The sequence below is a fragment of the Phoxinus phoxinus genome (genome assembly GCF_949152265.1).
Source record: "Phoxinus phoxinus genome assembly, chromosome: 4".
Taxonomy (NCBI): Eukaryota; Metazoa; Chordata; class Actinopteri; order Cypriniformes; family Leuciscidae; genus Phoxinus; species Phoxinus phoxinus.
In genome coordinates, this window is record NC_136879.1 from 14,989,895 (window position 1) to 15,013,423 (window position 23,529).

The 23,529-nt window shown below is 40.7% G+C and overlaps 1 protein-coding gene and 1 long non-coding RNA gene across 3 annotated transcripts; both read left to right on the forward strand.

Moving 5' to 3' along the window:
• Positions 1–5,114: 5,114 nt before the first annotated feature.
• Positions 5,115–5,792, forward strand: LOC306996836 (olfactory receptor 52L1-like; the record flags this gene model as incomplete). Its single annotated transcript, XM_079609740.1, has 1 exon — positions 5,115–5,792. One exon carries the CDS (start codon positions 5,115–5,117, stop codon positions 5,790–5,792), a length of 678 nt encoding a protein of 225 aa, XP_079465866.1.
• Positions 5,793–16,066: 10,274 nt separating this feature from the next.
• LOC306996628 lies at positions 16,067–21,533 on the forward strand. Of its 2 annotated transcripts, XR_013797132.1 has the most exons (4): positions 16,067–17,020; positions 17,661–19,531; positions 20,490–20,509; positions 20,884–21,533. It is a non-coding gene; the product is annotated as an uncharacterized lncRNA (long non-coding RNA). The 2 variants fall into 2 exon arrangements; XR_013797131.1 differs by having other exon boundaries at positions 20,490–21,533.
• Positions 21,534–23,529: the final 1,996 nt, after the last annotated feature.

The window sequence follows — 23,529 nt, forward strand, 5'->3', positions numbered from 1 at the left end:
ATTACAATAATCCACCCTGCTGGTGATGAAAGCATGCACAAGTCCTGACTGGAAACAAAGCGTCTAATTCTTGCAATATTTTTCAGATGATAATATGCTGATTTAGTTATTGCTTTGACATGACTACTGAAGCTAAGGTCTGACTCTAGAGACACACCAAGATTCCTGACTTGATTTTTAGTTGTTTGACCTCTAGAGTGAAGGTATGCGTTCACCTTGAGAACTTCATCTTTGTTTCTAAACACAATGACTTCAGTTTTGTCTTTGTTTAACTGAAGAAAGTTTTGGCACATCCAGCTGTTTACTTCATCAATGCATTGGAACAGGGAGTCAATGGGGCTGTAATCGTTAGGCGATAGGGCTAAGTAGATCTGTGTGTCGTCTGCAGAGCTGTGGTAAGAGATTTGGTTCTTTCTCATTATTTGTTTATTATCTTTATGAGCGCTGTCTCTGTGCTGTGATGCGATCGGAAACCAGATTGAACATTTTCAAAGTATGCATCTAAGCAAGTATTTGTTCAGCTGATTAAAGAGTACCTTTTTTCAATGATCTTGCCTATAAAAGGAAGATTTGAGATCGGTCTATAGTTGCTTAATATAGTCTTATCCAGATTGCTCTTTTTCAGGAGGGGTTTGACAACTGCAGTTTTCAGGGAGTTTGGAAACCTACCAGAGAGAAGTGAGGCATTTACCACTTCTAGCAGATCTGCTTCTAAGCTGTTTAACACACTTTTGAAGAAAGATGTGGTAAGAGCGTCAAGGGCGCAGGTTGATGTTTTAAGGTGCTGTACGGTTTCTTCCAAAATTTTGCCATCAATTTCTTCAAAATCAGACATAGTAACTACTTTCTCAGGTTGTGGTCTAATCTGTCTGACCCCAGTGCAACTCAAGGATGTGCTGATCACCTTTCTGATATTATTGATTTTCTCAGAGAAGAAAGAAGCAAACTCACTGCACTTGCTGTCTGAGAGCATTTCACTGGGAATCTGGCTCGGGGGGTTTGTTAATCTCTCAACAGTAGCAAAAAGAGTGTGTGTGTTGTTTAAGTTGCTGTTTATAATATTTCAGAAGAAAGTCTGTCTAGCTTTGCCTAGTTCCATATTGAAAGCATGCATGGTGTCTTTGTTGATGTTATAATGGACTATAAGTTTTTTTTCCCGCTACTATCTAAAATTTATAATGCACTAATAATGTGAGCAAAGTATTACTGTGAACTTATTTAATTTAAAACCATTCAAAATGAAAAATATAGTAAATAAAGAGATTTCCACTGGACCAACAACTACACAGTCACCGCCTGTTAAATAAAGCAACATGCAGCTTATCATCAATGTTTCATGGTCTTCTCCTGGACTCAAACACAGCCTCTACTCTTCAGCACAATGGTGACCCCAAAAAACTAAATTTTACAGTAAACTGCTGGCAACAGTGTCAGGGTTGCCAACTCTCACGCATCTGGTGTGACACTCACACTTTCAGTATCAATCTCACGCTCTCACACAAGAAATGTCACGCCAAATTCCATTTTTCTTCCCTATCAATCCATACATTTTCTGTTGATGAATAGGGCTACGTTTACACGTGGCCGGTTATTTTCATAAACTGACATTTCACCCTCTCCGTTTTCAGAAAAGTGTTCGTTTACACGAACCCGTGTATATGCCGTCAAGAGCATGCCAAACCTATAGGTGGCAGTGTAACGAGAAGCTCAAGCTCACGTTAGCCAATCAGAATCCCGAAAATATAGGTCGCACTTTTGACGCAGTGAAAGTTCTGTCGCATACTGTGACGTCGACTGCCTAAAACTCAGTTTTTTTTTCAGTTTACATGCAAACGGAGTTTTCCAAAATCTCCACTCTGGCCGGAGTTTTTAGAAAGAATCGTTTTCAGAGGAGAATTCTCCGTTTGCGTGTAAACGATGGGCACAACCGAAGGGAAATGTCTCCGTTTTTCAAAATAACCATGTACATGTAAACGGGGCCTAGACCACAGCGTATTAACAGGAGAGGAGCCCACAGCTGTAACATCAGCCTACAACGTTCTCACGGCAGGATTCTCTGATCGTTGATTTGCTGAAACCCTTGCACCTGATACATCAGTTGCGTGTGAAAAGTTCAGAGCATAGGTTCGGAGTCGGAGCCACTGATGCGCGTTTGAAAGTTTGGATCACAATCAAGGTAAGCAGATGATAAAATAGTGTGCCTTGTCAGTTGTCACTACAAATAGTGACCTAGAGGTGTCATTGTTATAACCTAGGCCATGAAGAGCCGAAGAAGAGAGACCGGATTTTTTGGTTGTTGAGGTTCACGGTGTTCATGCTGGCAAGCTAATGGACACAGAGAGAACTCACGTGTGGTTGTCTTCTAAGTATTATTATGTGCCTGTATAGGATATCTACAGACATTACACAAACCAGTGCTATTGCCACTGTTTGAGATTGGAGGTTGGCCATTGGGAAAATCTGTCCCCACATAACAACATTGTGAGGTTCCAGATCCGGCCCATATCTGGCAATGTGGAAAGTATCACGGGTGTATGCATGCAGAAGAAGAGGAGGACGGCCTGAAGGCTGACCAGTGGGTGGCCTATCTGAGGCAGGAAGCCATCAAAGGGCGGAGCAGGCCGTGCAGGCGACAATGGCGGAGATGACCCTTCGGGCGGCCATGGTGGAGTCGATGGAGGGAGGAGCCACGGAGGCTGAAGTGCAAGGGGTTTGGTGGCGATGACAGACAGAGGCGGAACCGATGACAGGGAGAAGACGGAAGATTGCTAGCACACGGTGGGGGTTCAGAAAATTTCTTGGCGAAAAAGAGTGTATTTTGTGCTACAGTATGTCTCAACGAACGTATTTACTAAATCATTTCATTAAATTAATCAAATAAGTCTAAATAAGTGCTTCAGATGACCAAAGCACAAGGTTTTCTTGCATAACATTTTAATTGTTTGGTCAGATATTTACACATTCATAAATCTGGGATTATATTAAACGTTGAGTTACGTTCTGTATGTTAAATATGAACAATCGTATGTGCACACCTATAACTGCGCTTTACATCCGCTTTCTGCTGATTGCTGAATGAGATTGAATCACATGCTAAATGACCGATCTACCCGGTACTCTCATTCGTTTCATTCACAAATTAAATGTAGCCTACCAGTTCGTTCACGAACGATATCTCTCTCCTGTTCAGACTCAAAACAGAGTCTGAGTGAGTGATGGGCGTATTCGTTCAGTAGATCCAACCAATTACATGCCCCTTCACAGCCCGAACTGAAATGCTATTTGCTGACGTTACGCAAATGAGACCTAACCAATACTGTCATATTGTTTTGTTTGTTTTACAGTTTTTAGAGAAATGCATGACATGAATAAAACGTAGGCTAATTAATTCATTTTTTGATAATACAAAATGAACACATAGCCTATAACACCAGTGCTTACATAGCCTATACTATGGCCTACAGTAGTCAGGTAAATTGTTCAACGTGCAAAATAGCCTACCACAAAACTAAGTCTAAAACACACACATAAAATATAAGAAAAGCAGGTAAAGAGTAGTGTAAATTTAAATCAAGTGCCCCCTGCCCACTTAGCTCAAACCAAGTAAAAAAATACAATATTAATTTGTCTTTGTTACATTTAACCATCAGCTTGCATTATTAAACAGTTTTCATTACAATGGTAAAGTGTAAATTTATTTCTTTGATATAATATGCCAACTACACGAGCCTAGCTCTATCTGTTCGCCACCATTATCGTTCAAACAACTGGTTATTTTCATTCACGAACGACATGTACCAGTTCGTTTAGCAAAAGCAACTCGGTCATGGTCAATGAAGGGCGCATTCTTTCACTCGAAGGCTATTGGCTCGAGGTTTAGTCATTCTTTGACAGGTTGAAAAAGCCCAAAGATCTACTGAGCTGCGCTGCGCATGCGCTGCTAATAGTGCCATGTGGAGGGAGGAATTTCAGTGAACGAGAAATACGAGTCAGTGGATTACGTGACCGAGAACGATTCGTTAAAAGATTTGTTCAAAAGAACGATTAATTCAATAATGTAACATCACTAACTGTGCTGGACTAACTGGGACTGGTCATGGCATATTGTTGCCCTATTGTTGGTTTGATTCCTTCTATTGCTTTCCTCATTTGTAAGTCACTTTGAATAAAAACCTCTGCTAAACGATTAAATGTAAATTTTATGTTTTTACTGGACACTATTTTTGTTTTTGCATTCTCTGTTACAGTATGGGGCTATTTTTGTATTGTTGCTTTTTGTATGTTTTTTTCCTTTTATTCAAAACATTCGGCAAAACATCATACACTTTTGACAAAGCTTATTTCCCTTAATGATTGGAATAAGTTGATGATGAGGAGAGCAAATGTAATGATGCAACTAAATCAACTAGGGAGAAGACATTTTGAGGCTTTACATGATTGAAAGGCACTTTATTTTGTGACCTAGGCATCACAGATTTGCATAAAAAAAAATTCCCCAGTTGCCATAGTATAAATAGACCTGTTTCAGGTTGAAGGCAGTCATTCTGCACATACAGCAAAAATATACAAATACACAAATATTGCAAGGTACATTCAATGAATTTTTAAAGAAACATTGTCAATATGTTATATTGTGTTACTTGAATTAGGGTTAGGGTTAGTTTTTTTATTTAATATTTTAAGCAAGATATATGTGAAGTTATATTTTTATTTATTTAGTGTATACATTTATTGTATACACTCTATTGTATTGACATGCACATTGACATTTTGTGCAAAGAATGAGATGTACATTTGTTTAAAAACAGCTTTTCAATAACTCTTTTCTCTAAGCTTCCTTCTCATTTATTTTGTCTCTTCATTTAGGAAATCAAGCTATCATGAAAAATATTTCTTTCTTACTGGACGGATACAGAGGAATATATGACCAGAGATATATTTTTGTGTTTGTGCTGTCTTTACTATACCCAGTCATGATCATTTCTAACGGTGTACTCATCTATGTAATATGTGTTGAAAGAGGGCTACATAAGCCCATGTACATCTTTATTTGCAATTTGGCATGTATTAATTTATATGGCGGATCTGCTGTTACCCCTTTTATTTTGACTAAGATGATTACAGAAGATTATCAAATAACATGGCTCAATTGCCTTGTGCAAATCTTTAGTATATTTACCTATGGTGGCTGTGACCTAACAAACTTAACAGTTATGGCTTATGATCGGTATATATCTATATGCTATCCTTTAGAATATGACAAAATAATCACACCTAAAAAAGTGGTTATATGTGTTGCAGTTTCTTGGCTTTTGCCCTTTTTGCGATCTACTATCACTATCTCAATTACAGCGAATCTTTACATTTGTGGAGTAATTATCGAAAAAGTCTACTGTGATAATTTTTCTGTGGTGAAGCTAGCATGCTCTGACACTTTAAGTAATAATATATATGGTGCATTTATGATGTTCCTTACCTCCCTGCTGGTTGTCATCATTTTCTACACTTATGTAAGGATCATCTTTATCTGCTTGAAGTTGTCAAAAGGAGGTCGAGTTAAATTCAGCACATGTGTCCCACACTTAATAGCATTACTAAACTTTGTAATTGGTAGTTGCTTTGAATTGTTCCAAAGTCGATTCAATATGCGTCATGTGCCTTACACTGTTCGTGTCATACTGTCATTGTATGTTCTTATTCTGTCCCCTATTATAAATCCAATCATGTATGGAGTAAAAACTAAAAAAATAAGAGAGAACATAATTAAAAGAATTGTTGTAAGTTACACTTAAGGAAGCCTCTGGAATCTGTGGAACAAGTTCTGTGTGCTCTCTATCTCCGAGGAAACTTGCTATGAACTTATTTGTAAATGGTAAAACAAATAAGTGATAGCATACTGTTTTCTGCTATTACCTAAAACTTAATGTACATAAAACTTGAGTCTGTTATATGTAAATGCAGTGTAAGGGCTTTGTTATTTCGACAGTCTAAGGGTTGATGAGCAGTTTTGAGGTTTACATAATTTGCTCAGAAGTGCACTGACAAATACTGTATAACTCACTGTACACTCTAAAAAATGCTGGGTTGTTTTAACCCAAATCTGGGTCAAATATGGACTAACCCAACCATTGGGTTAACATTTTTAATAAAAAAAAATTAACCCAACGGCTGGGTTTGTCCATATTTGACCCAAATTTGGGTTGAAATAACCCAGCATTTTTTAGAGTGTATTATTACCTACTGTTGTCAATCTGCCTTTATTTTTTTATTTTTTATTTTTTTTACACAAATCAGAACCAGTGGCTTATGTCTACATAGATGCCTTACAGAGTGCTTTTGTTGTGTAACTGATTTATATTGTTTTGTAGTATAAGCATTTTCAAACTATAAACTTTTGATGTCAATTGCATGATCAGTTGTTGTTTTTTAAACCACAAACTTTACGGTTTAATTTATAATTTCTGAAACATGTTCTAGATTTTTTTAAGATATCTGTAATGTTGTTAATGTTGTTAATAGATGCCTATAATAGGAATACTCATGTACTTTTTCTAAAATAAAACCTTATAATTCTAAATCGTCGCACCTTTTTGAGACAACTATAGCATGGGCTAGTGTTGGGTAAATCCAACCAGCTCATTTCAAAATAGGCCTCAGGCTCGTGGAAAGAGCACACTAGGTTGTCATTATAGTTATTGTTGATACATATATTGTAATGAAATTCAAATTTCTTCAAATGTCCATAAAACAACAAAATCCACTTTAATTTTTGAGACCTTCACTTGCAATATATATTCTCAGTAATCCCCTCCTTCATGAAACCCATTACAACTCTTTATAATATGCCCTATATATTCTATGCCCTAAAGGTATACATATATTATTTTTGTGAAGAAAATGTACATGTTTTTGAGTGTATTGTATACAACATTCAAGCATTACACTTTTGTGATGTTCTAGTTTTCTCACCATGTTTGTAGTTCTGACCCAACTCTGCCTCCGGTGTGCAGTGGGTTTTGGGAAATATTAACCATTAATGAGTGCATGTATTTGCACAGAAACACCAACAGAAATTAGACCATTGGGGTATCTTTTTCATACTTACTTCAACATAATATGATTTGAGACACATTAATCCTAATCTACTATTTTTAGGGTGATTGATATGCAAATTGGGATGCAGGGTCAGTTTCAAAACTTTTTTGATGATTTGCCATTAGTGGGCATTGGTTTGGTGAACCCATGAACCAGTGTCTATTATATCAGTGGTTTTCATGGTCCTGGGGACCCACCAGACTCACTCAGCTGAGTTCATGGAGCTCTCTCCTAATGCTGTGATGATCTGAATCAGGTGTGTTAAATAAGGTAGACATACAAAATGTGCAGAGGGGTGGGTCCAGACCAGGATTGAAAACCACTATGATTTAACTGATCTCTGGTCAGTTTTATAATAAGGTTCATCTTTAATTATTAAATACATTTAATTCACATGTATGTGTAATTAAAAAAAGGATAAGTGGCAGTTAATTGTTGCTAATTGACCAAGTTAGCCACCCTGCCTAAAAATACACTACAAAAAGTTGTACATAGTTGTTGTACATTACATTTAATAGATTGCACTTTCATGAAAACACTTACAATTGGTTTTGGAAAGGTACATCAGTGTTCCTCAAAACCGGCCCTGGAGGGCCACTGTCCTGCAGAGTTTAGCTCCAACCCTAATCAACCAACCCTTTGGCAGTCATCTGAATGGCAGCTGGTCTGTTTCACAGGTGGGAGCGACATACAGTTCCTGTGTGTCAGCTATTGATGCAGTGTCAATGCATGTACCTCTGCCACCCATTAATGTATTACTCATGAAGAACTAAACCATTAATCAGCAACTAATAAAGATTATATATGGTTAATAGATTAAGTAATATATGAATTATTATTAATTAAATATGTCATAATGTATTAATTTCTTAATAACATATTTTATTAACTAGTGTAAATGAATGCGTTAATTTCCACTATTGGTCAAATCAATGTACTTCAACTTCCAGTTGTCGGTTTTATTAACCCTCTGGGGTCTGAGGGGGTTTTGGGGCCCTGGAGAAGTTTTGACATGCTTTGACATTTGTGCTTTTTTTCAGTTGCTTTACAACATATTAATGGCTAATCTAATTACACTGTATTCAGCACAAACAGGGCTACAATCATATGTGAGCAGCATTTATGTACATGTGTGTATTTATGAGAAAATAATGTTTATGTGTGTTTGTTGAAAAAAACAACAACTAAATGTTAAGTCACTGAAATAATGCCATATAACACATAGTAAACATTTTTTCACAAGACTTTTCAGAACTGCATCATGTAGCCTAGAGTTTTTTCTTCAAAATGATGTGAAAATTATTCTGAGCACTCACTCATACAAAACAATATAGTCATTTAACTTTTGTAAGACACTTTTAGTTTCAGAATGGCTGTATGCGAGGAGGCGTGACAAATCATTAATAATGCAGTGATTCACACCTAAAGAGACAAAGACCCTCCCCTAGGAATATCAATGAGGAATGTGACAGAGGGAACTACAGAGAATGAATGTGAGGAGACTTAATGATTGAATGCATTGTTTGTAGTTTATTCACAAAATCAAGTTTAAGTTAACTGTAGAAATCTAACTACACATTTTCTTTACATAAAAAAACGGTAACACTTTACAATACAGGTGCACTAATATGCATTAATTCATGCTTAACTAGTGCACAGATAATCATGTGTTAATGTATTACTCATGAATAACTAAACCATTAATTAATGATTACTGCATCCATCCATCTTCTTCCACTTATCCGGGGCCGGGTCGCGGGGGCAGCAGTCTAAGCAGAGATGCCCAGACTTCCCTCTCCCTAGACACTCCCTCTAGCTCTTCCGGGGGGACACCGAGGCGTTCCCAGGCCAGCCGGGAGACATAGTCTCTCCAGTGTGTCCTAGGTCTTCCCCGGGGTCTCCTCCCGGTGGGACGTGCCCGGAACACCTTCCCAGGAAGGCGTTCAGGAGGCATCCGGAACAGATGCCCGAGCCACCTCAGCTGACCCCTCTCGATGTGGAGGAGCAGCGACTCTCCTCTCAGCTCCTCCCGAGTGACCGAGCTCCTCACCCTATCTCTAAGGGATCACCCAGCCACCCTGCTGAGAAAGCTCATTTCGGCCGCCTGTATCCGGGATCTTGTCCTTTCGGTCATGACCCAAAGCTCATGACCATAGGTGAGAGTAGGAACGTAGATTGACCGGTAAATCGAGAGCTTCGCCTTGCGGCTCAGCTCTTTCTTCACCACGACAGACCGGTACAAAGACCGCATTACTGCGGAAGCTGCACCGATCCGTCTGTCAATCTCCCGTTCCATCCTTCCCTCACTCGTGAACAAGACCCCAAGATACTTGAGGCAGGAACTCTCCACCAACCTGAAGTGAGCAAGCCACCCTTTTCCGACTGAGGACCATGGCCTCGGATTTGGAGGTGCTGATTCTCATCCCAGCCGCTTCACACTCGGCTGCAAACCGTCCCAGTGCATGCTGAAGGTCCTGGTCTGAAGGGGCCAATACGACAACATCATCCGCAAATAGCATAGACGAATTTGTGTGGTCCCCGAACCCGACACCCTCCGGCCCCTGGCTGCGCCTAGAAATTCTGTCCATAAATATTATGAACAGAACCGGCGACAAAGGGCAGCGCTGCCGGAGTCCAACATGCACCGGGAACAAGTCTGACTTACTGCTGGCAATGCGAACCAAGCTCCTGCTTCGGTCGTACAGGGACCGGACAGCCCTTAGCAAAAGACCCCGGACCCCATACTCCCGGAGCACCCTCCACAGGCCGCCACGAGGGACACAGTCGAATGCCTTCTCCAAATCCACATGTGGATTGGTTGGGCAAACTCCCATGAACCCTCCAGCACCCTAGAGAGGGTATAGAGCTGGTCCAGTGTTCCACGGCCGGGACGAAAACCGCACTGTTCCTCCTGAATCCGAGGTTCTACTATCGCCCTGTGGCGAGCAGGACGAGGTCGAGGGACGTGAGAGCGGCGCGAGACCGGTGGCGTGATTAATGATGAGCGACACCTGCGCGACGCACCAGTCTCGTATCTCTCACGGAGGAGCGGAGGCATAAAAGGAGGAGCAACGACAGTGAAGATCGAGAGAGGAACAGGCCTGATTTTATCTTATGTTTTGTTTCTGTAGCCAGCAGTCGTCCGCGAGGGACTGCTGGCTTATACTTTCATTTTGTATTTGTTTATTTATCTATTAAAGTGTTTGAACGTTCGCTGGTTCCCGCCTCCTTCTTCCCATAACATCTAACCTTGTTACACTGGTGCCGAAACCCGGGAAGAAGGAGGAACGTGCTGTCAAAGAGTCCTCGCCGCTGTGGAATCCGCGGTGCCATCGAGCATGGTGGGCAGTTTCCGTCACCATGGACGCTCGAGGCGGCGCGCTGGAGTTGCCGGGGAGACGGTCGAGCTCGCAGCCGGCCGCCGGCCGCCTGGGTGCTGGAGGGGCTGCTGCCGTCCGTGGGGGAGTGGAGGGGTCGCCGCCGTTCGCCGTGGGCCGGAGCCTGCTGCCATCCGCCATGACGGGGAGGAGCAGGGAACGGGGGACTCCGGCCGTCTGCCCGAATCTGGAGGAGCTGTCGCCGTCCACCAGGCAGCGGCCGGAGTGTCGAGCCGTCCACTGAGGGCTATCCAGCGTCACTGCCAGGCACCGCGGAGAAGATCGCCCAGCTGGTGGAGGTCCAGATGACAGCGCGTTGTGGGAACCGGACCAATATTTTTTTTTTCCTCTCTCCCCTCTCGTCACTGTCGCTCCATGCTTCCGTCTCCTTTCACTCGCCTCGTCTATCCATACCCCCACGTCCTGCGGCCACCGTGATCGGTTCCCCCGGAGGGAGGGGGAGGGGGGGAGTTGAGCGCAGTCTCGTGGGTACCCCCCGGCCTGCGAGGGGCAATGGGGGTGTGTGGCGAGCAGGACGAGGTCGAGGGACGTGAGAGCGGCGCGAGACCGGTGGCGTGATTACTGATGAGCGACACCTGCGCGACGCACCGGTCTCGTATCTCTCACGGAGGAGCGGAGGAATAAAAGGAGGAGCGATGACAGTGAAGATCGAGAGAGGAACAGGCCTGATTTTATGTTATGTTTTGTTTCTGTAGCCAGCAGTCGTCCGCGAGGGACGGCTGGCTTATACTTTCATTTTGTATTTGTTTATTTATCTATTAATTAAAGTTGTTGAATGTTCGCCGGTTCCCGCCTCCTTCTTCCCATAACATCTAACCTTGTTACACGGCCGTATTCTCCTCTCCAGTACCCTGGCATGGTACCCTGACTACTGCATCGGTAACAAATAAAGGTTCTAAATGTTTAATAGATTAAGTAATATATGAATTGTTATTAATTAAATGTGTCATAATGTATTAATTCCTTAATAACGTATTTTATAAACTAATAGTGTAAATTAATGCGTTAATTACCACAATGGGTTGTAAGCCATGTACTTCAACTTCGCATTGTCTGCTTTAATTATTCATTAGCTAATGGTTTGCAAATGTATCATTATCTTATGACTTTACTTGTTGAGGCACATGACTATTAACTAACTGTTAATGTCATTTTGGTTTTGACACACTAAGCCATGGATTTCAATTTCCAACCATCTACAACCAAGATTTCACTGAGTCCGATGACCTGCCGCATCCAGTACCTTGTTGTTCATGCACAGGAATATATCAGGTTAAGCTTGAGGTCGTGGAACACAGAGAACATGCAGCCGAGCACTGCTATTTCATAACTCTGTGTCTAGACTGGACAAAGACAATAGTACCCATTATAATCAGTGATACCACACTGGATGCGGCATGACGCTACACGACAAAACCCCGACAGTAAACTGATGCCACACTCTATTTCTGACGTACTCCGAGCTCTTGCGCTAGTTCTGTTACGATGGACGACTTGCAATGGTCTGTCATGTCCAGTGTAGAGGTGGTCTCGTGTCCAGTTTAAACACAGTGTAACAGCGGTCAGGAGTTCAGATTCTGGTGTGCAGCCCAACTCACCCATCCTTCAAACACATTCTCTGACATTACATTCACTGCATGTGCAACTGTCAAAACCCATAAATGACATATTACTTAACAATTAGTTAATAGTCATGTGCCTCAACAAGTAAAGTCATAACATAATGATACATTTGCAAATCTTTAGCTAATGATTAAGTAATCTTGTTTTAAGTTTAAATGCTTTGACTCATTTTAAGACAGAAAAGCTAATTTTGACTATTCTTAAATTAAGAAGAAATCTCTTGTTCAGTGGCTCTGGTTTTAAGATATTTTCTCACAAATTAAGAAATAAAAAAACGCTTTTGAAAAGAAAAAAGAATTTGCAAGCTAGTTTTAAGTTATTTTGACTAAATGGACTGCTTGGAATAAGTATTTTACTACTACTTTCAAGAGATTTTACACTTTTCTGTAGCCTAGATATTTTTTTCTTATTTCAAGAAATCTTACCAAGTGTAATTATCTTACTGCACTGGCAGATAATTTGACTTGTTTCTAGTCTGTATCTTCTTAAATAATGCATCGTTCACTTGGATGTTTGTCATTGCTTACGTTGCATGAGTGCCCACTACTGGCGGAACCTTTTCAATAGGCTGAATTGGAACGTGCTAAGCCCTTGATACCTTGGAATCCACTATGGGGTTGATTTATTTTTTCCCTTACAAAATTGTTTAATGCAGCATGCTACATGTATATAGGTCTGTTTGACTTGTTTAAAAAAAAATATATATATCATAGAGTGATATTTGTTTGTGGTGGGGTAAATTAAACGCAATATGCGTTGATGTCACAATCGTGTTACATTGTGGTATATGGAGCTTCCTGAAGTGTACATATGAAGTAGACTCGCCCCCTCTGTAAAAATCGAGAAAACAAGGGTCTGTCCATATAAACTTCCCTCGTCCACTTCACGAGGTGGAACACACTTCAAAATGGGGGCAGGGATACCCCCGAGGGGAAGTGCTTAGGGAAGTTCGCAAGTGCATGTCTAAAAGTAGACTGGAACGCAGCCACTAAAGCCACGGGTCATTTGGTACCAGGCCGCACAAAAAGAATAAATAACTTACATTATTTCCGTTTTATTTATTAGAGTATTATTTCGACATAATATGTGCGTAGCCTATTATTATACAAGATGTGCATTTGTAAATCCGGTTACACAAGTGCATTGATTTTTATTAATAAACTAAGGTTTTTGAGTCAGTGTCGGCTGCAAAGATGAAGTGGACGATCGCCATCTCCATAGTGAATGTGCCTATAGAAACGCACATAATGGATTATTCAGAGAGTAGCCTATTTCTTTTCGTTTTGAATTGTTTCGTTTAAAGACATTTCAAGCTTTTTTATATGCTTTTTTTATATGCATTATGTCTGTGAGGCTGAGTTTCGGTTAATTTATGATGAGGTGCGCTCCAGTTCACATGCAATGCAAGTGACTCTGCCCGCGTCTCCGTCATGATTAGGCTATATTGTCTGATATATTTGCATCTTATTTATTAAATCCAGGCAATTGGTTGATGAAAAAAATATTAAAATTAAGATACAATTTATACAAAACAAAATTCACTTTAAAGAAAGGCTTTCTACAAAACAAAACTTAATGAAGTGGTCAAAATCATATCTGACCCACCATGCCTCCCGATATATTGCGCATCCTACTCATGCGGTTCACTTTTCATAATCAACATAGATAATCAGATGAAATTTATATTAAAAATAATATTTTAACAAATATGAAACTAAATGCGCTTATTTAATGGCTACAACACGTATAATAGGCCTACAGACTCTATTTGTACAAATTGCTGCACATTCATTTAATTCGGAATTTTGCACTCATAATAATAATAATAATAATTTTCACTTCACATATGGAAGGGGGGGATCTCCTCAAGCACCACCAATGTGCAGCATCCACTTGGATGATGCGACGGCAGCCATATTGCGCCAGAACACCCACCACACACCAGCTTACTGGTGGAGAGGAGACAGTTTCATAAGTTGAAAGGCATTTTTTTACTTGCATAGAAAAACATATATGCAACATTTATCAAGTTCACGGATAATTGTGCGTGCATTAATTAATTATTATGATACTAAAATCAAAATAAAGTATGCTATGCACAAAAAATTCAGATGAGCTCTGAATATGAACGCAACGTGTTTAATTACACGTTAAGCATTTTCCTCCTATATAAAACCATTATTTATAAGACTTAATGCAGAATGTCCCCTTATTATGTCCAAATAAAGAGATATTATGTAGAAATAACGACTTATTGTGTCGAAATAACAACTTATTATGTCGAAATAACAGATATTATGTCGAAATAACGACTTATTATGTCTCATTACTTCGTGCCTGATGACCACAGCGTAACACATATTTATTTAGCAATAAATAAATAAATAAATAAATGGAGATAATACCGCATATCGCACAGCCCTATTGTTTCTTATTTTGACAGTACGGACATAATCACAATCTTGCTCATCCTGATAAATATCAAACATGTGTTTGATATGATCGGGGCAGGCCCGATTTGTGTGAGAGAAGATCGGGAGGGGCCAGATTCGATCTTTGAACGGCTCTCATTACCAGATAATCTGCGCCGAACATCGGAACCGATCGAGGTCCTCGTCAAGATTTTTTCTCCGATTCTCGGGAGGGGTAAAACGGGCATAAATCGGACCGAAACTCCTGTAGTGTGAGCCAGGCATTAGGCGGCAGAGAGGATGTTACTCATGTTGTTGGCGCGATGTTACGATGACGCTGCTAATAAAGTTACGAGTAGGCCTACACATTGGATTCACGTTTATTATTATATTTTAAAAATACCCCAGTTTTTATGCAGGTTGTATCATTTTATTTTGTTGTATTTATCTGTCACACCTTAAAGGCCGGTCCGTGAAAATATTGTCTCATATTAAACTGGTCCGTGGCGCAAAAAAGGTTGGGGACCACTGCACATAATAGTTTATGTGGATAGGCCCTCGGCCCCTCGATTTTGACAGAGGGACCGAGTCAACTCCAGAATTCACCCCACAATTCAACTTGATTGTGATATCACAGCAGATCGCTCTTAACTGTAGTGTATGATTATATTAATTATTTTGAAAATTAATCACATGATAGTGTATAATATATTATAATATATCAATAGGTCTACATACAGTATGATTTGGAGCACATAAAAAGTATTTAACATTCACAACTTGCAGAGCTTGCCTTTGGTATAACATTTTCTAATTATAGCTTCCTTTATTACATGACTTTGTATACCATATAAATCACAAGGTTTAATAATGGATAAGAAAATCAGAAAATACAAAGAGAGTATTACATGAAGCATGTAGGGAACTTCTCATATCAAACCGGCTTTGCAGAAGTTCAAAGGTACTTCCAATGATAAAGTTAAATAATGCCATTAGATGTGGGACACAAGTTCTAAAGTGTTTGACTCATCCTCTCTTTGACAATTTCAAACAGATTAAAGTCCCCATGAAATCAAATTTTTTTTTTTTTGGCTTTTAGTATGAATATGTTAGCCTTACTGTTACCTCCGTGAAAAAGTGTTTTAAGTTACACATCTTACAACAGCGTGCCTTTGGTAAAACTTATGACAAAGCATTCTCAATATAGCTTCCTTTATTGCTTGAGTTCCCATCCCATAAATGATTGGGTTTATTAATGGGGAAAGAATAAGGAAATACAAAGACAGTATTACACGAATTATGTAGGGTACGTGTCTCATATCAAATCGGCTTTGCAAAAGTTCAAAAGAAGTCCCAATAATAAAGTTAAATAGTGCCATTAGATGTGGGACACAAGTGCTAAAGAGTTTGACTCGTCCTCTCTTTGACAGTGTCAAACAGATTAATATTATTCTTAAATAAGTGTAGAATATTACAAAAAATGGGAGTACAACCACAAAGAAAAATATTATTGTGCTATGTATGTTGTAATATGAAATGGATGCTTAGCATAAAGTTCTGCCGGGAAGACTTAATTGTTACGTCACTTTACCTTTATCTATCTATCCAATCACATTCCAATACTCGTGGTATAAAAGATTGGTCACTTACTCTTGTCTGAGTTCGCAGATGCTGACGCGCCAATTCCTCACCTGCGTCTCGATTCCAATCATTACAACACAAAATCTTATTGTTGATTTTACCAACTCTGACGGCGCGCGAGACACGCGCGTAGGAAACCAGCGCGTGTAGGAAACCAGCGCGTGTAGGAAACCAGCGCGTGTAGGAAACCTTTTAAATAATCTCATGACAGACGATCTTCTAACATGGTTTTCAGTTCAAGTTCAAATTTCACTTTCAATGCTTTCAAGACAGTTCTCACGTTTGCGCTTCCAGCAGCCACGTTAACATGTACTCTCTTATGATCAAACATTCAAACTTCATTCAGGTAAGTATATTAATTTGGCTTTTCTGCTGCTTCCTTCACCAGCGGTAGAGTTCATTCGTGACTGTGGTGACGTGGCAGTTTTCTTAACTGCAGATATAGATTGCAGTCTTCAACGCAACATACTGTAACGCTTTTCAGTAGGGCTGGATAGCTCGCTGAATGGTTGTAGCATGCGTAAGCAAGACAGGCAGCGCAGTGTTAATGTATTTTCAGCATCGTCGTCGATCCCATGCACACAGTTAGCAAATACTTCACGACAACTGCGTTACTGAATAGAAATAATCCAGCATAAGAGTAACCAAAATATTAACTGGGTTACATTATGCTATATTCACAGCTCGCGCTCTCATACCGTCTGCCCACTCACCAGAGAGTGCGTTCCACTTAAAGGAGCAGTAGCCTACCTAATTCAACTCGCATGTATTCTCTTAATTCATCATTTGTGCATATGAAAAAGCTTTGTCTTTCCATGTCTGGAGTGACCTCTAGTCTGAATCGTTCGTACAGTAAGTTTGAACATGCTTGTAATGTCTTGTTTAGGAAGTAGGCTCAGTTCTTTGTTGGATTGTGTGCACCGGTGGGTCTCATTTACAGAGATGTCCGGCTATTTTATTTTTACATGTTAATATATGACAATATATATGACCATATATATTAAGCTGAGCTTAAGAGAACAGTTGGTCTTATATTTATGCATATGCAGTAGTAATATGGCTATTTAGGTATGTGTACATAGTAGGAGTATGTTATACAAAGACAGTATATTATACATTTACAAGTGCAAAAAAAAAAAAAAAAAAAAGTGTATATATATATTTTTTAAATTAAAATCTTTTAATACCAAAAATTAAGTTCTACAATAACAGAAATATGGTACAATCGTTGTAACAAGTTTTTCTGGTGACTAATTCACTGATAGCATGTGTCATAGAAATATTTATGTAATTGATACGAATTTACAGAGAAGCCATTCTTAGGATGCTCAGGTCAAGGTCAACATGCTTAACACCGTATAACTAACCGCTATATGTTAGACTATTTTATCAAACCAATCACCAGAACAAATCACAGTCAAGAGACTCAAGTGACATTATGTTTTACTCTTCTGCATGATTTAAATGTTAATGTATTTCTTTCCTATCCAAGGGACTCACTTGGTTGTCATGGCCAGCATCTCCCGGCCGTGTATAAAACTCAATTCCTACAAGAGCAACTCAAGAGTAATGTCAGGTATATGCTGCGCAGCTGAGAAATTGATTCTACGCTCAAGTCAACAACATAATATCAAGTGTATTGAGGTAGTATCTAATCTGTATACCGCTACCTTACTTCAGGTAAGTATCGTACTAAGATGAACAAGATTAAGATTTAGTGATAAAAAAATAAATAAAATAAAATAATAATAATTGTATTGTATACTGCTCGGTCATCGAAATTCACTGAGTATCTCCATTCTAAGCCGGGCATCTAACTTGTCTGTTAACGCTGGCCCACTCAGTGGCTAATTAAGCGACCCGTTCAGCTAGACGAAGGGTGCATGTCCAATCTCAGATTTGGGCATTTGGAACAGCAAAGGTCAGACATATTACCAAGCCTACTCAGGCTTCGTTCATCCACGCTTCACATAATTATCCTATAGCGGCTGCTAACATCCTTTGGGTCGAAGTGGCGGTAAAACTTGTATGTGCTAAAGCTCTGTTGCGTCATTAAGGCAGATCTTCTCGTCAGGCGGTCATTCTATCTCTGAACGTGTATCTGGCAATCAGTAGTCTCTAATTTCATGATTAAGGTCGCGCTCATTCATGGCCACTCCAATGCCATATACGTGCTTTCAAGCTTTAGTCTTCAGGCTTCAGACGGCTTCGCCTTCAGCAACCCGGATCCATCACCCTGCCCTCCTCTAACAGAGATCATGTAAATTAAGTCAATCCAGCTAGACCATATTTCACTGAAGGCGTGACTCCCAACACCTTAAAAGCTCAATACTTTAACTCCGTATTTGTTATAATGTTTCGGTTCTCTTTTCAGATTCCTCTTATTTCCCATCCTGATCCCGGCTGGGTGTTCCTTCCTCGTCTACAATTACGAAATCTATGTGGTGGTAGGTCTCCGGTGTCCCCAGGGCGTGTGCGAGGGGTTTGGCTCGGAAAGCCCCACAGTTATTTTTGTATAGGATGCCGTAATTGTCATTTGAGGGTGAGTGAAGTGCATAGTTTTTGTCTATCCCTCGGATGCAGTCAGGCTGCTGCTCCCGGCACAGGGGCGGAGTTTCAACCGCTCGTACTACAGCTTCGCTTACCCCTCACAGACAAATTTCAAAACTTTTAGCTTGTTCAAATCAGAGTCAGTCAAAGACGGAGAGAACCAAGAAGTGTAAACATGTAGACCTCACTTCAGGATGGTTATTTCATGATTATGCAGCTTATTGTAGTTATCTTCATTGATCAGCTCATTCTGTAAATCATATTCCGGGGGCTGGTCTCATGTATTTTAGGGTTTGTGATGCCACTAACCCGGGAGGAATGCCGCTCAGTCCCTCTCAGCGTTTGTCGTAGTCCTTAAGCAATCTTGTTAAATGAAAATCTTCCATGGTTGACCTTGAGTATTGTAACTTTGCAGAATGTACTCTAGAATGATTCAAGTTATGTTATCACATTAACAATTTCAAAAATTAGCAATAAATTCTGTTCCTTCTCCTCTGATTAAATTCCTAAAAATCTGCCCAAGATTCTCAGATCTTTCCCCCCCCTATTTTCCAACCTAACGAAGCACCTCTATCTAAAGCCTGGTTCAGGGCTCATTTAGTTGCTGTCCTCAAAAGCTGCAGCCTATCTCCCTCCCAGTATACCGGACATTCCTTCAGGATCGGGGCAGCCACTACAGCTGCCGAACGCGGCATCTCTACTGCAGCCATCAAGATCCTAGGCAGATGGTCTTCCTCCTCATTCGAGTCATATATAAGACCTGATTCAAGAATCATCCTTGAAGCTCAGCAAGCTCTCCAGTAAATGGTCCAGGTAAATCCCTATGCAACTACTGGTGGTGGTGGTTATTAAAAAAAAAAAAAAAGTGTTTGTTCCGTAGTCTAACAGACTGTGTGGCCCGGCGGCCTTGTCTCTGTGGTCTTTAAGGCCGTGTGGCCCGGCGGCCTCGTCTCTGTGGTCTTTAAGGCCGTGTGGCCCGGCGGCCTTGTCTATGGTCTAGCAGGCCGTGTTTGTCTTTGTGGTCTAACAGACCGTCTCTGTGGTCTAAAAGGCCGTGTGGCCCGGCGGCCTTGTCTCTGTGGTCTTTAAGGCCGTGTGGCCCGGCGGCCTTGTCTATGGTCTAGCAGGCCGTGTTTGTCTTTGTGGTCTAACAGACCGTCTCTGTGGTCTAAAAGGCCGTGTGGCCCGGCGGCCTTGTCTCTGTGGTCTTTAAGGCCGTGTGGCCCGGCGGCCTTGTCTATGGTCTAGCAGGCCGTGTTTGTCTTTGTGGTCTAACAGACCGTCTCTGTGGTCTAAAAGGCCGTGTGGCCCGGCGGCCTTGTCTCTGTGGTCTTTAAGGCCGTGTGGCCCGGCGGCCTTGTCTATGGTCTAGCAGGCCGTGTTTGTCTTTGTGGTCTAACAGACCGTCTCTGTGGTCTAAAAGGCCGTGTGGCCCGGCGGCCTTGTCTCTGTGGTCTTTAAGGCCGTGTGGCCCGGCGGCCTTGTCTCTATGGTCTAGCAGACCATGTTTGTCTTTGTGGTCTAACAGACCGTGTGGCCCGGCGGCCTTGTCTCTGCGGTCTAACAGACCGTGTATGTCTCTGTGGTCTATCAGACCGTCTTCGTCCCATTGTCTTAAAGGCCGTGTGGCCCTGCGGCCTCGTCTACTACACTCTACATGTTATCCTCAGGTTCCGTTTAATTACGAAATGGCCTTCTATAATGTAGCTTCCAGCTTATGGCGTTCTATGTCCACACTTACCATGCTAACTCTTGTTCTTCTACTTTCTAGGAACTCCAGGACACAGAATGGTGGGTCAATTTTATTTATCGTTTTGGGGGGTAGGCTCCGTCCTGGTGGAAGCATTATTCCACCTAAATTTCTGGGGGTCGGCTGCGCCCCTGCCTTGATCTTCAGGCAGGATATGCAGAGTCCGGACCCTCAGATTGCGAGCTACGGACGGGGCCTACGCCAAAGAACTTTATTGCTTGCTGGGTTGTTAATAAATGGATAATTGTCACTATATTTTCTCTCCCGAGTCTTTCTGGTAGAAATGGATGCTTAGCATAAAGTTCTGCCGGGAAGACTTAATTGTTACGTCACTTTACCTTTATCTATCTATCCAATCACATTCCAATACTCGTGGTATAAAAGATTGGTCACTTACTCTTGTCTGAGTTCGCAGATGCTGACGCGCCAATTCACCACCATCCTCCCCTCCACCTCCAAGTGGAATCCTTCCCTCCATCCTCCCCACCACCACCAGGATGGTCCCTTCCATACCTCACAGGGGGTCGGCTGCGCCCCTGCCTTGATCTTCAGGCAGGATATGCAGAGTCCGGACCCTCAGATTGCGAGCTACGGACGGGGCCTACGCCAAAGAACTTTATTGCTTGCTGGGTTGTTAATAAATGGATAATTGTCACTATATTTTCTCTCCCGAGTCTTTCTGGTAGAAATGGATGCTTAGCATAAAGTTCTGCCGGGAAGACTTAATTGTTACGTCACTTTACCTTTATCTATCTATCCAATCACATTCCAATACTCGTGGTATAAAAGATTGGTCACTTACTCTTGTCTGAGTTCGCAGATGCTGACGCGCCAATTCACCACCATCCTCCCCTCCACCTCCAAGTGGAATCCTTCCCTCCATCCTCCCCACCACCACCAGGATGGTCCCTTCCATACCTCACAGGGGGTCGGCTGCGCCCCTGCCTTGATCTTCAGGCAGGATATGCAGAGTCCGGACCCTCAGATTGCGAGCTACGGACGGGGCCTACGCCAAAGAACTTTATTGCTTGCTGGGTTGTTAATAAATGGATAATTGTCACTATATTTTCTCTCCCGAGTCTTTCTGGTAGAAATATCAGAGCATGCTAGTTTCACTATTGAATAATTATCACAATATACTTTTTCAATGATAACTCCACAAATGTCAATGTTGGCTGTAAATGAGAGAGATATGGTCACTCTGAAAAGCGGGAAAAGCCAAGTGAATACAATACCCAAAATCACCTTTGTGGGGGTGACTATTTTGTCATACTGTAAAGGATAACATATAGAAATATATCGATCATAAGCCATAAGTGTTAGGTTTGTTATGTCACAACTAACATAGGAATATATAAAGTAGATTTGCACAAGACAAGAAAGCCATGTTATTTGATAATCCTCCGTCAAGAAACGACTTATGATAAAAGGTGCAACTGCTGTGCCACCATATACATTTATACATGCCAGATGGCAGATAAAGACGTACATTGGCTTATGTAGTTTTCTTTCAAGACATACTACACAGATGATCAGTCCATTAGCAATGATGATGACTGGGAAAAGTAAACCCAGCACAACAACAAAAACAAATTTCAAGTCATGTATTTTGTTATATGCATCCAGTGTGAAGGAAATATTTGTACTTTTCAGCATGGCCCTGTAATAACATGAACAACAGAAGAAAAACCAGGTTAAATAAATGCTACTGGAACAGAGAAAAACATTTGTGCACAATATTTTGAGCATATAATTTCACCACAATAGGCTGAAATATGAATAACAAAAATCAGAATAAATATACAGTAAATACACAGTGCAGTATACAGTATATACATCTTACAATTTATCATGTGTCTATCAAGCATCAGTTTGAAGACAGTTGTTCTTTATCTGTTGAAAAATGAATGTGGAGATTAAAGGATGGGGTTGTATTTATGACAGGGTCCTTAACACATGGTGTATGCAAATTAGCACCTTGCTGATTCGTTAGACAAAGTAACCTAAAGCGCAAATAGAAACAATCTAATTTCAAGGTCTTAAGAATCGTGTGGAAAGGAAGTATTATGAAAAGGATCTAAAAGCTTTAAGGGCCAAGCATCTCCGGAAACTCATAAGAAATAATCAAAACACTATTCAGTACAGTGGCTAGATTAATAAATAAGCAGTTGTCACCTGAATTAGATAATCCATCATAGTTTAGTAGTAAAGACTTTATGAATTTCTTCACTGAGGAAATCGAAAGCATCAGACATATAATTGTAAGCGTACAACCTTTGACAATATTTTATGACTCAATTATTCTCCCTCAAATACTATTGCAGTGCTTTACAACTGTATGACAGGAAGAGCTTGAAAAAAAGCAATAAAAAATATGAAAAAAGGCAATAAAATTTTTTTTGTCGCAAACAAAAGTTATGGTTATCTGAAGTTGGCTGATCGCTATGATTTTCAGGAATCGAATTTTGAGAAAAACAAGTTTAATTAACTGTCACGTCCTGCTAGCGGGACGATTGGCGCTATTTTTTTTATTGCCTTTTTTCATATCACATATAGTAATCATCATAGAAAAGCATCATTCGAAAGCTCAAAACTCAAAAGTCATCCTGTGAAAACCGTTTTGATAATTGGATGATTTAGAGGCAAGCAAATTCTTATAAGCGAGCAGCTACTTCAGACTCAGTTCTTTCCTTTGGAGGAAACTCGAACTGTGTCGACTACGACACTTTGGGGAATGCCCTTAGCGTAACGCATCTGAAGTATGAATGAAACTAATCCAATCCTGATTGGTGCTGCATCATGTGACGGCATACACGGAAGCTACAAAGGGACGCCGGCACACAACAGAGCTTTTTGCTCTTCAGCAAGTGCTCTGTGTCAAACTGTCTGTCATATTTTGTGTTGTTTGTCCAATACGAATTGTCCCAAATAAAGGTCTGCATTGCAATATGGAATCTAGTGGCTCGGATCTCACGTTTGCCGAGGCAGGGCGTAGATTGCGCGTCTACTCTGCAATAAAGATTCTGTAGCTGGGATCTCGCGTTTGCCGAGGCAGCGCGTA